Genomic DNA, 13,795 nt, shown 5'->3' with positions numbered 1-13,795 from the left:
ATGAAGTGTTAAACAACCCTTTAAGTTACCCACATTCAATAGCTGTATTTGAACTGCTTGCTAAATCCCAGTGGAATGGTAAACCCACAAGACAGTTCACTTACACATTCACTCACTCATTTCACACACAGTTCACTCACTCACACACCAAACAAAGGGTAGGAAAAATGTTTGAAAAATGGAAGTGAACCTCTTTTGTTGGGTGCACTTGCCCACTGATGTTTTCACAGCTCTAAGCTGTTTTCCTGCTGCACAGCCAGCAGCTTGAGCTCACATTTTGTTTTTGTGGTCTTTCAAAAAGTAACAGTTTACATTAGAACCCTAGGACAGTTCTCCTCATGCTACACAAAGCAAACCTAATTAGGGGCCAAATTATTTAACAACAGTTTTCAATAATACATCATGGCAAAAGGATTGCACGTTATTAAATGTTCCCTTGCCCCTTATCAGCCTCCTTCACATCTGTTCCTTATTTTATTTTGCTTCTTTTTCTTTATATTTTCTTATACGATAGGGCTTTCATTTTGAGCATTTAACGTAAATGAGCTTTACTACTGTGTTTGTCCTAGCCTAACGTCTGATGTTCATCACAGATCCATTTCCAATGAGATAGTTTCTTATATCTGGAGAAAAGTAAGTTGGTTGCCTGAAAGAGCAATTTAGCATGGCAGAATAGTGAAAGGGGGTTCTATTTTATATTTAGCTGTTTACATAACTAATCTCCTTTGGGTCTTAAAATAGAGTACCTCTGAACAATAAAATACCTCTAAAAAATTTACTTTTTTTTTTTTTAAAAAACCAGTCACCTGGAGTAACTGTGACCATTCTTTTCCTTTTCCATGCATCAACTGCTTTCAAATGTGAAACCTTCTTCGCAAGCAGTTACTTTTTCAGCAGCTTATTGCTTCTCATATAAAACATTGAAAAAATTATAGCCACGATTGTGTGTCTGTAAACTTTATTTTTAAACACACACTACTGGATTTTTTCCAATCTGAGGAGATTTCAGTGAATAATACATTGTATATTTTTCTGTAGCAAACGGATATGTTTTATTAGAGCTTGGCAGGAAATTATTTTCCTGAGAGAGAGAGAGAGAGACACACACACACACACACAACCATTCCAGCTATGCCTGATTTGAAACAGAGACTTTGAACCCAGGTCTCCTGCATGCCCAGCGAGTGCCCCAACTACCAGGTTATAGGCTGGTGGTCTCTTGCAATCTTTCCTGTTGGAGATGATCCACTTGTTATAAATAGTTAAATATTCATTGACAGAGATTGACTCTGCGGCCCAGTGGTTTGGGCACTCACCTGGGATTTGAGATACCTAAGGCCAAGTCCCCGTAGCAGGGATTTTAACGTGAATCTCGCGACATGCCAGGTGATGCCCTACCACCAGGCTACTGGCTACTCTTGGGTAGCTCCCTCCCAGAAATTCCACCCTGGACCTGAGAAACATTCCAGACAAATGTTTCATTAAAACGGAGTCTTTCCAGTAAAAAATTTTGGTTTTACTGAATCGGTGTTTTTTGAAACAATTTTGTCAAAAAAAATTCCCAACCACTTGGGTCTATGCATGTGGTCTATGCATGCTCTTAAATGTGTGAGTATGGGCACATTTGGGCTTTTCATCCTATACGTACACGTTGTGAGATAAGGTCTCAAGGGGAATATTGTGTCCACTTCTGGGCATCACACTCCAAGAGAGATGTGAACAAACTGAAGACCAGAAGAAAGCAACAAAAGTAATTAAAGGCCTAGAAAACATGACCTTTGAGAAAAGATTGAAAAAATTGGGTTTGTTTAGTCTAGAGAAGAGAAGGCTGAGGGAGGACATGACAACAATCTTCAAGTTCCAACGAGGTTGTTATAAAAAAAGAGGGTGACAAATTCTTGTCCTAACTGCGGAGGACAGGACAAGAATTCATGAGTTTAAATTGCAGCCAGGGAGATCTAGGTTAGACATTAGGAAAAAGTTCCTAATGTAAGGTAATTAAGCACTGGAACAAATTATCTAGGGAGGTTGTGGAATCCCCGTCATTGTTAAGAGCAGGTTAGACAAACACCTGTCAGGAATGGCTTTTCAGTGCAGGGGACAGGATTAGATGACCTACTGAGGTCCCTTCCAGCCCTACATTTCTATTATTCTATTATTGTGTGCGTGCAGCATGTAATTGTATACAAACTAAACTAACTTTATTATTATACTTTCAAAAGATTTCCAATGAGAGGATAGATGAGAGTCTCTACATCTGTCCCCCTCCTACATTACAGTTCGCAGTAAAATAGTACACACTAAGCTCAAGCTTATTGCAAAGCTTTGGCCACTCCACTACTACTCTAACAGAAGCAATTTCTGAGAAAGCAGCAGACAATTGTACTTAGAAGAGGAGAAACCATGTGTCTTTTGTCTTTCTATTCCCTCTCCTCCCTTTTCCTAGTCTCCAAATTTCACACAATCTGGAGCATCCTCAGGGAAACAAACAGCAATATTACATCCACAAGAGCTCAGTCCTACTTCCCAGAACCATAGACCCCAAACTGCAGCTGGCATTATTATGTCACTATTGGATAGACACTGCTTCCTTCACTTCAGCTTTGCTCTTCTCAAAAGTATTGACACAGTATAGCATGTTGCTCACCCTCACAAATATGTTCATGCAAGCATACCGTAAAGCTGGTATCTCAAACTCAAATCACCACGTGGGCCACATGAGGACTAGTACACTGGCCTGAAAGCCACATCACTAAAACCTTTTCATACAACGATATAAAAGTATAGTCAAAAATGAAAAAAAATAAGAATAATATAGTATGCTATTAAAAGTCAATGTAAAATATAAACACTCAGTAATGCTCCTCATTCAAACGACAAAACACGCATTTACTTTTAGAATTACTTCGGTTAAAGCCCCACTCTGCCCCCAGCCCCGCCCCTACTCCACCCCTTCCATGAGGCCTCGCCCTGCCCTGCCTCTTCCCACCCCTATTCCAACCCCTTCCCCAAAGTCCACACCCCAACTCCACCCCCTCCCTGCCCCTATTCCAACCCCTTCCCCAAATCCCCACCCTGGCCATTCCTCTTTTCTGTCTCCTCCACTGAGCATGCCGCATCCCCGCTCCTCCCCTGTGGAAAGTCCTAAGCACCGCCAAACAGCTGTTTGGCGGCGGGAAGCGCTGGGAGGTAGGCAGAGGAGTGGAGATGCAGCGCGCTTGGGGAAGAGGGGAGTTTGGCTGCCGCTGGAGTTGGTGCCTATGGCGGGCAGCAGGAAACAACTCCGCAGGCTATGTGCCCCACGGACCGCGTGTTTGAGACTCTTGCCGTAAAGGAATATTTTTTTATACCGATGGACTTGGAAGTAATGAAATGTGTAGACAAAACACTAATATCCTATCTATGCAGTGTTCTTTGAGAGTGAAAACATATTTGCTTTATCACTTTATTAATAAATTAATTATTGACTTTGCCATTTGTCAATCAGATCCATTTTATAACATGTAGCAATAGATAACCTGTATTTGGATGGTCTCCATAAACATTAGAAAAAACTAAAAGGTCATACTTTGTATTACATTTGTAAACAGTGATTTTATATTTACATTCTAGTCCAAAGAAACCTAGAATTTATGTAATCTTATGGTTCAAAATTAAGCTCTCAAAACCCGAAAATACAGAACAAAGAAAGTTAAGGTTTAACTTTGCTCTCACGGTACGTTCATATATGGTCTTTCCACATATCTTTATAATTTATCTATTGCCATTAAATAAAATATATAATTAAGTACAAACCAGAATTTCTTATATAACCTGTCTTGCAGGCAGTTACAGTTCATAGAGTCTCAGTGAAATCTACAAACCCAACCCTGGAGGAAGAAAGTCATGGCAGTAGTTTTAAAAATTGAATGTTTAAAAGTGGAATGGCCCAGAGTTTGACAAGCCAAACATTCTCACAGTAAATTGGAAAAGATCAAAACATTTCTTTTCATTTTTTGAACTTGCTCAGTTTACAGATTAATAAGTAGTGTGTGGGTCCTTTACTGCTTTCTAAAGATACAAAAACCACATCTCACTTACCTCATTTTGGTTGTGGGGCGTTGGCATAATCTGGTGGTACCGATTTATGTGACCTCGTTACCTTAATTGTTTCCTTCCCACAATCAACATCCTCTCCAACTTCAGTTTAGTTTAGATTGATGGGTCACACCTGAAACTCTGGGTAGGGTTGCCAACTGTCTAATCACACAAACCCAAACACCCTTGCCCTGCCCCACTCATTCCATCCCCCCTCCCTCCGTCGCTCACTCTCCCCCCACCCTCACTCACTTTCATCAGGCTGGGGTGGGGTGTTGGGGTGTGGGAGGTGGTGAAGGCTCTGGCTGGGGATGAAGGCTCTGGGGTAGAGATGAGGGGTTCAGAGTGTGAGAGGGGGCTCTGGGATCAGGCAAGGGGTTGGGGTGCAGGGGGGTGTGCACAGTGCAAGCTCTGGGAGGGAGTTTGGATGCTGGAGGGGGTGCAGAGGTTGGGGTTGGGTGCTGCAGGGGGTATGGGCTCTTGGAGGGAGTTTGGGTATGGGAGGGGGCTCAGGGCTGGGGCAGAGGGTTGGAGTGCGGGAGGAGGTGAGGGCTCCGGCCGGGCGACACTTACCTCAGGCGGCTCCCGGTCAGCAGCGCAGCAGGGATATGGCAGGCCCACTGCCAGCCCTGGCCCCGTGCTGCTCCTGGAAGCGACTGGCACGTCCCTGCGGGTGGTAGAGGGGGCTCAGCGCACTGCCCCTGCCTGCAGGCATCGCCCCCACAGTTCCTATTGGCTGCAGTTCCCAGGAGCTGTGGAGTTGGCGCTCGGGGCAGAGGCAGCACACAGAGACCCCCTGTCCCTCCCTGGGGCCGCAGGAACATGCCAGCCACTTCTGGGAGTGGCGTGGAGACAGGGCAGATAGGGAGCCTGCCTTAGCCCCGCTGCACTGCAGGACTTTTAGCAGCCTAAAATCTCCCGGTTTGGCTTCAGTAGCCTCCAGGAGATAGAGCCCAATTCCGGGAGACTCCCGGTGAAACCGGGAGGGTTGGCAACCCAAACTCTGAGCCATTCAACTTCAAACATTTCTAACTCACAGAAAATCAGTCAAGTTGTTTCAAACTTGGAACGTTTTGTAGATCTCACAGTTTCAAACCTGGCCACATCGGAATGTGCTGTATGTTACTTTAAGCTTGCATAAAAAAAATCCAGTCTATATTCTTTTATATATGGACTTAAGGATCTAACAATTGATGAAGATATAAAATGAGAGAAACTATAGGTGAAGACATAAGCATAAGGGGGCAGAGTTAAGGTTGAGCTTTACACCTGAACTCAGTTATCCTGACTTCTGAGAGCTTGATTTTTCAAGCTTCTGGCCCAATCCTGCACACACCTAAAGGGTGTAGTGCTTCCTACTGTGAGCAATTCCTCTGGGCATGTGGGTTTAATGCTGCTGTGGGAATGAAGGTGCTAATGTCAGAGATGCTTCTCCCACTCCTACACAACATACACATCCAGCACAGCACTGTTTGCAGAGGATGTCAGGCCAGCCACATAACATCTAGTAACACCACTTCCTTTGTCGAGGGCATCGCATGTGGGAAGAGTGTGGACATGGGAGAGCTCCATCATTATTGGCTATGGTGCAGGAGAAGGTGGAACAGAGGTGGGGCAACCATAGGAGTGGAAAAGAAAGCAAACTTCTCTTTACTTCCTCTCCCTAGGTTCTTGCTGAGTTCATGGCATTTTGTCAGGATTTTTTCTCCTCAACAGGTGAGTGTGATTCACTTCCTGATCATGCTCTGCCATTCAATACCATAATTCTAGACTCCTTACTTGGGCTTTAGGAAGAAGATTTACACATCCAACTTAAAAGCCTCACTCATCCCACAAAGTTTTGAAAATGGTGAAAGGTTTCTGGAATTCATGGATATACATCATTGCAAATTAGAAGGAAATTAAAAGATTGTATGCCTGGTGAAAGGGGAAATTGTGTTAACATAGACTGACTGATGGAACTTAATCATATTTATTTTATTTATCAGTGACAATTGTACCTTTGTACTGATGTTACAACAATTGGATGAGGTCACATACAACATGCTAATAAAGATAATACAAATTCACATAATATAAAAGATTGTGGGAGAAATTAAGAGACACACCTGTCGTTGTTATGATATGACACACAAATTGCCAGAGCACTGAGAAAGCAGACAGGCTGGCCACAGCTGGCTGAGACAAAATGACTTTGAGATATAATTACAAGGTGTTGTAGCTATGTTAGTCCCAAGGTTATGAAAAAGACCAGGTAGTTGAGGTAACATCTTTTACTGGACCCACTTCTGTTGTTCACATGAGTTGGTCCAATAAAGAAAATATAACCTCACCCAACTTGTCTCTTTCAAATGTAAGATTTTCATCTTGCTTAGCCAAATATTTCATTTAACACAACTTGAAGTCTAGCTAACTATCTTTTTGTACTGTTTCAGGTTAGTGGGGTTCACATTATGCTTAGCTTTTATTATTTGTTATTTTCTATGCTAAATAAACATTGTATTTACCAACAAGTAGGGCTGGCCAGAAAGGTTTTCAACCCACAATGACAAAAACTTATGATATGAAAGGGTTTTTTCCCCATTTTCATTAATATTTTTGTCAGTAGGGATGATTTGTTTTTATTCAAACACAAATACACAGAAAAATAGCAACACACACACAACCACTGGCAAAGTTAACTACATTTTTTTTCTCTCATAGATGTGATTTTTTCCTTTTGCTCCTAGGTTCAAACTCCCTAGTTCCTATACCAAGGCAAAAATCTATGTCAAGAAGTTTAGTAACATGGGAGGACAGTATAATGCACAATCATCATTTTAATTATATTATTGTCTCTGATGCAAATATCAACCCCATTTACTAGATGAGGCTTCAGGATGTTGACACCATTTAACATTGAACCAGCTCAGAAAATATTCTGACCACAATGGCCTCAGATAAGTTTAAAAGAAAACCATTACAAATTCTAAGCCACTTTACAGAACCCACAACTTGGACTAGAACTATTCCTCAGGGGTTTAAATCTCACTCCCTATCCAAGGACTGACATGCTATCATCACTGTTGTCTATGCCCTTTTTCAGTCACCAAAGCTGTAGCAGGACAGGTTAGATGTGCCCCGTCCTCTCGACCGAATCCCGCACTTCATCAGTTGATAATATTCTCTCTTAATTACCTCCTCCTGGACATACAGGCAGTTCACAATGTTCCTTTCTACAAGCAGCAAGGCTAGTCTCCTCTCTCCAGAGAGACACTTGGGTTCATAGCATTTCAACAGAGAAGAGACAGGATGTGGTTGTAATGAATATAAAGGGGATTTTATTTTCAAATAGCTGGGCAAAGACAATCCCTGGAAATTCTCTCAGGCTCAAAGACTAAACACAGCCTGCTCTCCCAAGTATCACAAGAATAGTGCCTCGTTCTTCTCCTGTCACTTACACCTATATAATTCTACTGACTTCAATGGAGTTACTCCCAACCGAGTTACCCTAGTGTAGGTGAGAGGAGAATCAGGCCAAAAGTCTCCCTGAACACTGGCCTGGCTAGTAATCATAGAATGCGTTGTGACTGAATTACAAGGGTTCAAATCCAATTAGCTAAAACAAGAGAGATATTTGTTGTACATCTGAGAAGATGACATTTAAGGGTGATAAATTTTAACCTCAGCACTTGAGAACCTAGATGGTTCTGGTGATGCTATTGATTATCTTAGGTCACATGAAGCAACAGCATTTAAGACATTTAGAACAATTAACTATGCAATCATACCCTTCTTTTCCAGTCAACTAGTTTTAATGGCAGTCTGACCCCAAGCTAGAGTCTTTCACAGAGAAGCTCGCTGTCAGCACAAAATGGCATCTCTCTCTGCCCTCCTGGTCTCCAAGGTCTGCTTTTGTAACTGTCCGTACACTTCTGAAAATAGCCACTGCTCAGTTACCATATGTACGAGGAGAGAAGCTAAGGGTGAATGATGGAACAACAATCTGAAAGGGCCACAGATGACGAAGAAATGACTCAGCAGAAAAAGAAAGAAAAAAACCTCTTGGTCAGCCAGGCTTTTTTCTTAAGAAATTATGTTTATACCAAGAACTTAAAGTAAGTTGAGCAGAAAATTCCATATCTAGAGGTTCAACCGAGTCCTACAACCTTCAGTGCAGAGTCCTAAATTCCAGGACATTCTATACTCCCTACCCCACTGGCAGCTATTCTAATAGCTGTTTCTCTGAATACATGTGCAAGCAGAGAGGGAAACTGATCTGAAATTAAGCCCATGTTCGTGGTGGCGGATAGTGCCCCTGCACTCTGTCACAGCACATTTAAACGTCCCCATAACTTTTAGCATATCCAAGGTTATCTGCATCAGCACAACCACAAAGGAAAGCCCTGCTACCTGGGAATTTAATCCCAGCACCCTCCTCTGATTCTGACCTTGCAGGGAACCAAGCACTTAGTTTAAGTGCCTCACATCCCCAGAACAACAATCAAGTTTCAATGACTTCTCACCCAGCTGATGGCATAATATTTCAGCCTGAGGAAATCAGTGTCTGGTGGAACAAGAATGTTCTGAGCCATCCAGCAGCCTCATGAGTCATGACATGAGACTAACAGGGAAGGGTGTGCCTTTGTTCCCTTCTCCAGCTCACCCTCTGTCCTAACACAAATTTCAAAGTTCTTCATGTTAAAGGAGATATTTTCAATTTACATCTTACAGTTACATAATTAAAAGGCACAGATTCAGATTGAACTAAATCAAATAACAGCCCATCTCACCTTCCATCTGCAACACACTCTAATCCGACTCCCACTTTATTGTTTAACTGCATTTTACAGATTGGAAACAGGCATAGAGAGACTAGTGACACTGGAAGCGTGGGGTAGATCAGAGAATCAAACCTGGCCCTCCAGGCTAGCACCAAAACCACTAGACTATCCTTCCTCAACTTTGGAGTTTGTTTCCTTATCCCTTACACACCCTTTTGGTCTGTCAGGACCTGGAAGTGTTAATTTTAGGCAAACCACAAGGCTTACCTCTTGGGCAGTGCTTTTGGGGAATGGCTGGGTTGAGAAGGAGAGTTGACAGAGTAGGGATGTTACTCCCATAAAATAGAGAGTCATTCATACTCCACAACAGCTCCAATTAGTAGTTCTGAGAGTTTACAATGGCTGAAATTTAATACAAAAGGAAAGTGCATTTCTAGAACTTAGAATGGAAAACTGAACACTAGCTAAGAGCTTAAGATATTTGCCTTAGAATGTTTGTTATGGAGAACTTCTGTAATATTTTTATGGAAAATATGCATGACTCAGTTATCCCCTCTCACATTTGTATTATCACCAACTCAGATTGAGGGTTTAATGACAGGGGAATCAGAGAAGGGTGCTGGTCATGCAGGCATGTCTGGGTTGGTAAGAATGAAAATACAAGAACTGTCAACTTGTGAATGGAGCTACCTTGGAGATGCAAAGGACAGCAAGGACCAGACCATTCACTTTTAAGACTGCTGGGCCAAGGGGAGTTTTCACAACCCCCTCCCTGGCCTGGGCCTCAGGAGGGATGGAAGAGGGTTGTAAAATTTTAACCTGTAAGCATTAGTCTTACCAGTTAACCCGCCTTAATGGGTAAACCCCAGGCTGGCTGGTTGACCCCAGAAGCCCTGTACTGGCCAGAGCAGCCCCAGCCATGCTGGCCCCTCTCCCTTTAATCGATTAACCATTTAAACAATATAATTTTAATCATTTAAATGGTTAACTTTTTAAACAATATTTACATCCCGAGTGTGAGCAGCTCACATTAAATCAGCATGACAGCAGTTTGAAACAAAGCACTGAGCATTAAGCATGCTACTGCCCAGTGCAGTGAGAAGTTTGAATTGAGGGGCAAGAGAAGCAGATTGTGTTGCCAGCATGCAAGCTTTGCTTTTCCATTCTAACCAAAGGAGCCTATACACTGTATTCCTGTTGACTAAGACATGCAGTCTTATTTTGAAGAGGCTGTCCTGTGTAACTGCAAACATCTACTGGTTGCATAGCTCCCAAAAGGGTAAGTCTCTGACACAGGTCTAAACTCATTAGGACCTGCTGGAGGAGCCATGGTGAGAAACAGAGGTGCTGAAGCCAAGAACTCAGTCTTGGGTAAGCAAGGACTGCTGGGCTCATCTTTCCAAAAAGGGGAGGCCCTGGGCTTAGCACTAAAAGGTGTCCACTGCCAGAGGGCAGTGAGTAAAGGCCAGAGGCAGAAGACACCCTTTAGAACCATGATAGTACAGCAGTTAACTAATGGCAGGAACAGTTAAATTCTTGACAGGGGTAGAAGCTGCGCAGGTGTGGTAAAAGAAGAGTTATTGTACTCACACGTTCAATAAGAGTTCAATTCTACTCTCATAAACATCAATGGAAAGGCTCCCATTGACTTCCATGAGAGCTGGACTGGGGCCTAAATGAATTGTGGTAAATACTGTATGTTTTACAAGTGAAGTGCTGTTGCCCTAATGTTTATATTTTCATTGTTCAAAAACAAAACCATTATAATTTTCACTGTAATCTGCAAGAATATTTTGCTAGCCAAAACACAAGACTAAAAATGGGAATCTTTTAAAAGATTCCCATCATATAATATTAGTTACCCACATTTGGTGGCAGTGGAATATACCAATCGTCACCAGACAACAAGATAGCAGTTAGCTTTGTATTTTTTTCTTTAAATTGATGGCTTCATCATTTTAATGCTTTGTTGCACTTTGTTACCTTTTACTGTATATCCGATTCTTTATATCCTATCCTGTGGACCTTTTAAACACATCATACAAAAGGGCTGCTAAAGATCAGGGTGCTGGAGCCTTCCCAAAGGTGAGTGGGTCCCCCACCCTGGGTAGGTGGAGGGACCCAGGCTCCCCACAGCTGCCCGTACGGCTCTCCCTGACCCGGCTCCAGTCAGGGCCTCGAAGCCGCAGCCCGGCCACGATATGAGCCGCACTGGCAGCTGTGAGGAGCCATGGCAGACCCTCTACCTGCCCTGTGCTGGAGGGCGGGAAGGGAAGGGGCACCCAGAGCAGCCTCCGACCCGTATCCCCACCCCTCGCCCCCCCACCAGGGTAGCTGGAGGGTCCTGGCCACAGCTGGGTCAGGGAGAGCATGCGTGCAGCTGTGTGGAGCTGGTGTGGAGTCCCGGACTCTCCTCCTCGACCTGCCTTGGGTCAGGTGGGAAGATGGACCTGGAGCTGCTCTCAGTCCCCTCGTACCGTGAGCAGGTGGAGGGGCTGCACGCATGGCTCCCACAACTGCCCAGGCTCCTGTCCCCGGCCAGGCTCCATGCTGGCTTGGCCAGGTGGGCAGCCCCACCCCAGCGAAAAGTGGACCAGCCAGACCCACCCATTTTCAAAAAGTGGGAGGGCCATGGTCCCCTGCCCTCCTGGCACTACTGCATCTTGCATGACATTCTTACGTTTGGCAGTTTGACATTCTCACATGTCTGCACATAGCCCAGCTATTTTTCATGCATTCAACTGCCTCAGTTTCCTTGCACATCCCCACAGTCCCATGATCTCCCAGCAACCCTCCCTCTGGCTTTCTCCATCCACCCACTACATCCTCTCTGGGCTGCACCACTGCCCCAGAAATCCTCCAGGCTCTCCCTACCCTAACAATCTCTCTTCCAGACTGTCCCCGCTACAACATATCCTTCTACCTTCTGCTGGCTCTCAACTCCTTGCAATATCCCCAGTCCCCAGGCTTCCCTGATCTTTCCTTCTAAAGTGTGCAGAAAATAGGTTCCTACCTCTCCCATACCTATTCCCAATGCTCAAGCTGATCTTGAAGGGGAATCTATTAATTTTTTCACTTTCCAGAAATGTCACTCATGGAGTGCACAAAACATGGCGGCTGGATTTTCACTCAAACCTATGTGGGCCTTATTTCAAAATATGACCCAAACTACTGGTGCAGCTACAGTTCTACACCTGATAAGTTAATTGTTCCTTTTCTCCAGGCCTAAGAAGTAGATTATGGTATCCTGGATACAGATTTCGCTTATCATCTTATCAGACTTTTTGTTTGACAGGAATGATTTCCCAATCCTGAAAAGGTGGACTGGTTAATTTTTTGTGTCTGCACAGTCTCAGCTGGGAGCATAATAAAATAAATAATAATATCTGAAACAGTTAGGGAGTTAAATGTACTCTTTTTAAAAAGCCTTTCCCTTGATGAGAAATAATAGTTGGGCAGAACAGAGTGACCTTCATGGCATGAATTGAAGTTATGCTACATACCGTGCTTATAGAGCATTTTTGAAGTGCATAGATCAGGGAGACTCTGGAATCAGCTTTCCATGTTGGTCAGGCAAAGCCCAAGTTTGTTGACTTTCAATGTCAAGTACAAGCTCGAGTTTTACTTACACTTATGGGAATGACGGAGTCAGCTGACCTCAAGCGGCGATCAGAAAGGTAATACATTGTAGGGATTGGTGGGAAGAGAGGGAAGGCAAATAAAAAGAACACAAAATGTATTATCTTTTAAAAATCTCATTATTTGGGAGGGGGACTGATTTATTCTTTTAAAACACTTGGAGGTAGCAATACTGAACACTGTTGATGTAAAAATTGGATTTCTTTAAATGTACATTTTTCCTGTGTCTAAAAACAGCTCAGATTATTAAAACTGGAATTTTGAACATCTGAATTACCTTTTTTTCCCCATTTCTCTCAGTGTGAAAATAAGGGTATGGCTACACTTAAATACTACAGCGGCACAGCTGCACCACTACACTACGGTGTAGACATTCGCTACACCAGCGGGAGGGGTTCTTCCCTTGGCGTACCTAATCCACCTCCCCAAGAGGCAGTAATTAGGTCAAGGGAAGAATTCCCTTCCATTGATCTAGAGCTCTTATACTAGGGGTTAGGTTAGCTTAATTACACCACTCAGAACTGTGGATTATTCACACCCTTGAGTGATGTGGCTACACCAATTTGATTTTCTACTATAGACCAGGCGTAAGCTAGTCAATTTCACTTTTGTTCAGTATCTGGTTCACTTTCAGGGCCTTATATGCTAATTAGTACCTATGCTGAATGTTTGCACTGTGGAGACTGTTAATGAATAATTGTTTAAAAGACCTGTTTCCACTGGATTGTTTTATACTTTAAGTGCCATGCAAACATTTCTGTTTGTCTTAGGTTTTCACAATATTTATCTGGTCAAATTTGAATGGAGTGTCTTAGGCCCCGACTACACAACAACATTTTGCCTCAATGAATCTATTCATGGGCACAGAACATCTTAGAAAACTGAGGCCTTAGGTTTGGCCTACACACAAACCTGCTCTGGTTTAGTTAAACCAGTTTAAACCCCTGTTTAAACCCCAGTTTAAACACTTATTTCAATTTAGCTTAAACAGGTTCCTAATTGACTTAAGGTCAATTATAATAAGCCTAATTTAAACCAAAGTAAGTGTGTCCATATAGCCTTTTGCACCAGTTGAACCAAGTCAGTTTAAAATGAGCCCTAAAGTGAAACCAATGGAACTCTGCCTCTAGAGCAGCCCTTAGAAGGGAAGTGGTAGATGTTGCAAGCCTATAACATGCAAAAGCATAGGTAGCCACAAAACTGAAAGGCAAAGAAAGACAGTACCACGGCCTGTCTGCTTGAAAGCCCATGATCTACAGAGTACAAGGAAACAGAAGTAGATGTCACAGAAATATGATGTTCTCTACCATGTTAGA

The 13,795-nt window shown here is 43.1% G+C and overlaps 1 protein-coding gene across 3 annotated transcripts in view; it reads right to left on the bottom strand.

Annotated features, from left to right (window-relative positions):
* The window catches only part of AP1S3 (adaptor related protein complex 1 subunit sigma 3), a 58,394-nt gene that overhangs the window by 43,789 nt on the left and 810 nt on the right, over nucleotides 1-13,795 (bottom strand). For 2 of the 3 annotated variants that reach the window (XR_012669896.1, XM_075132223.1), the window contains exon 1: nucleotides 12,470-12,541. The exons of the other annotated variant lie outside the window; for it this stretch is intronic. Coding sequence is in view for 1 of the 2 variants with exons in the window: in XM_075132223.1 (XP_074988324.1) it covers nucleotides 12,470-12,526 (57 nt within the window). In the remaining variant the exon portion in view is untranslated. Of the gene's footprint in view, nucleotides 1-12,469; nucleotides 12,542-13,795 lie in introns of those variants that run through there. 3 annotated transcript variants of the gene reach the window in all.

Source organism: Caretta caretta, chromosome 9 (assembly GCF_965140235.1).
Source record: "Caretta caretta isolate rCarCar2 chromosome 9, rCarCar1.hap1, whole genome shotgun sequence".
NCBI classification, from domain to species: domain Eukaryota; kingdom Metazoa; phylum Chordata; order Testudines; family Cheloniidae; genus Caretta; species Caretta caretta.
Note: the sequence above shows the minus strand (reverse complement) of the source record. Positions and strands in the feature narration are given on the sequence as shown.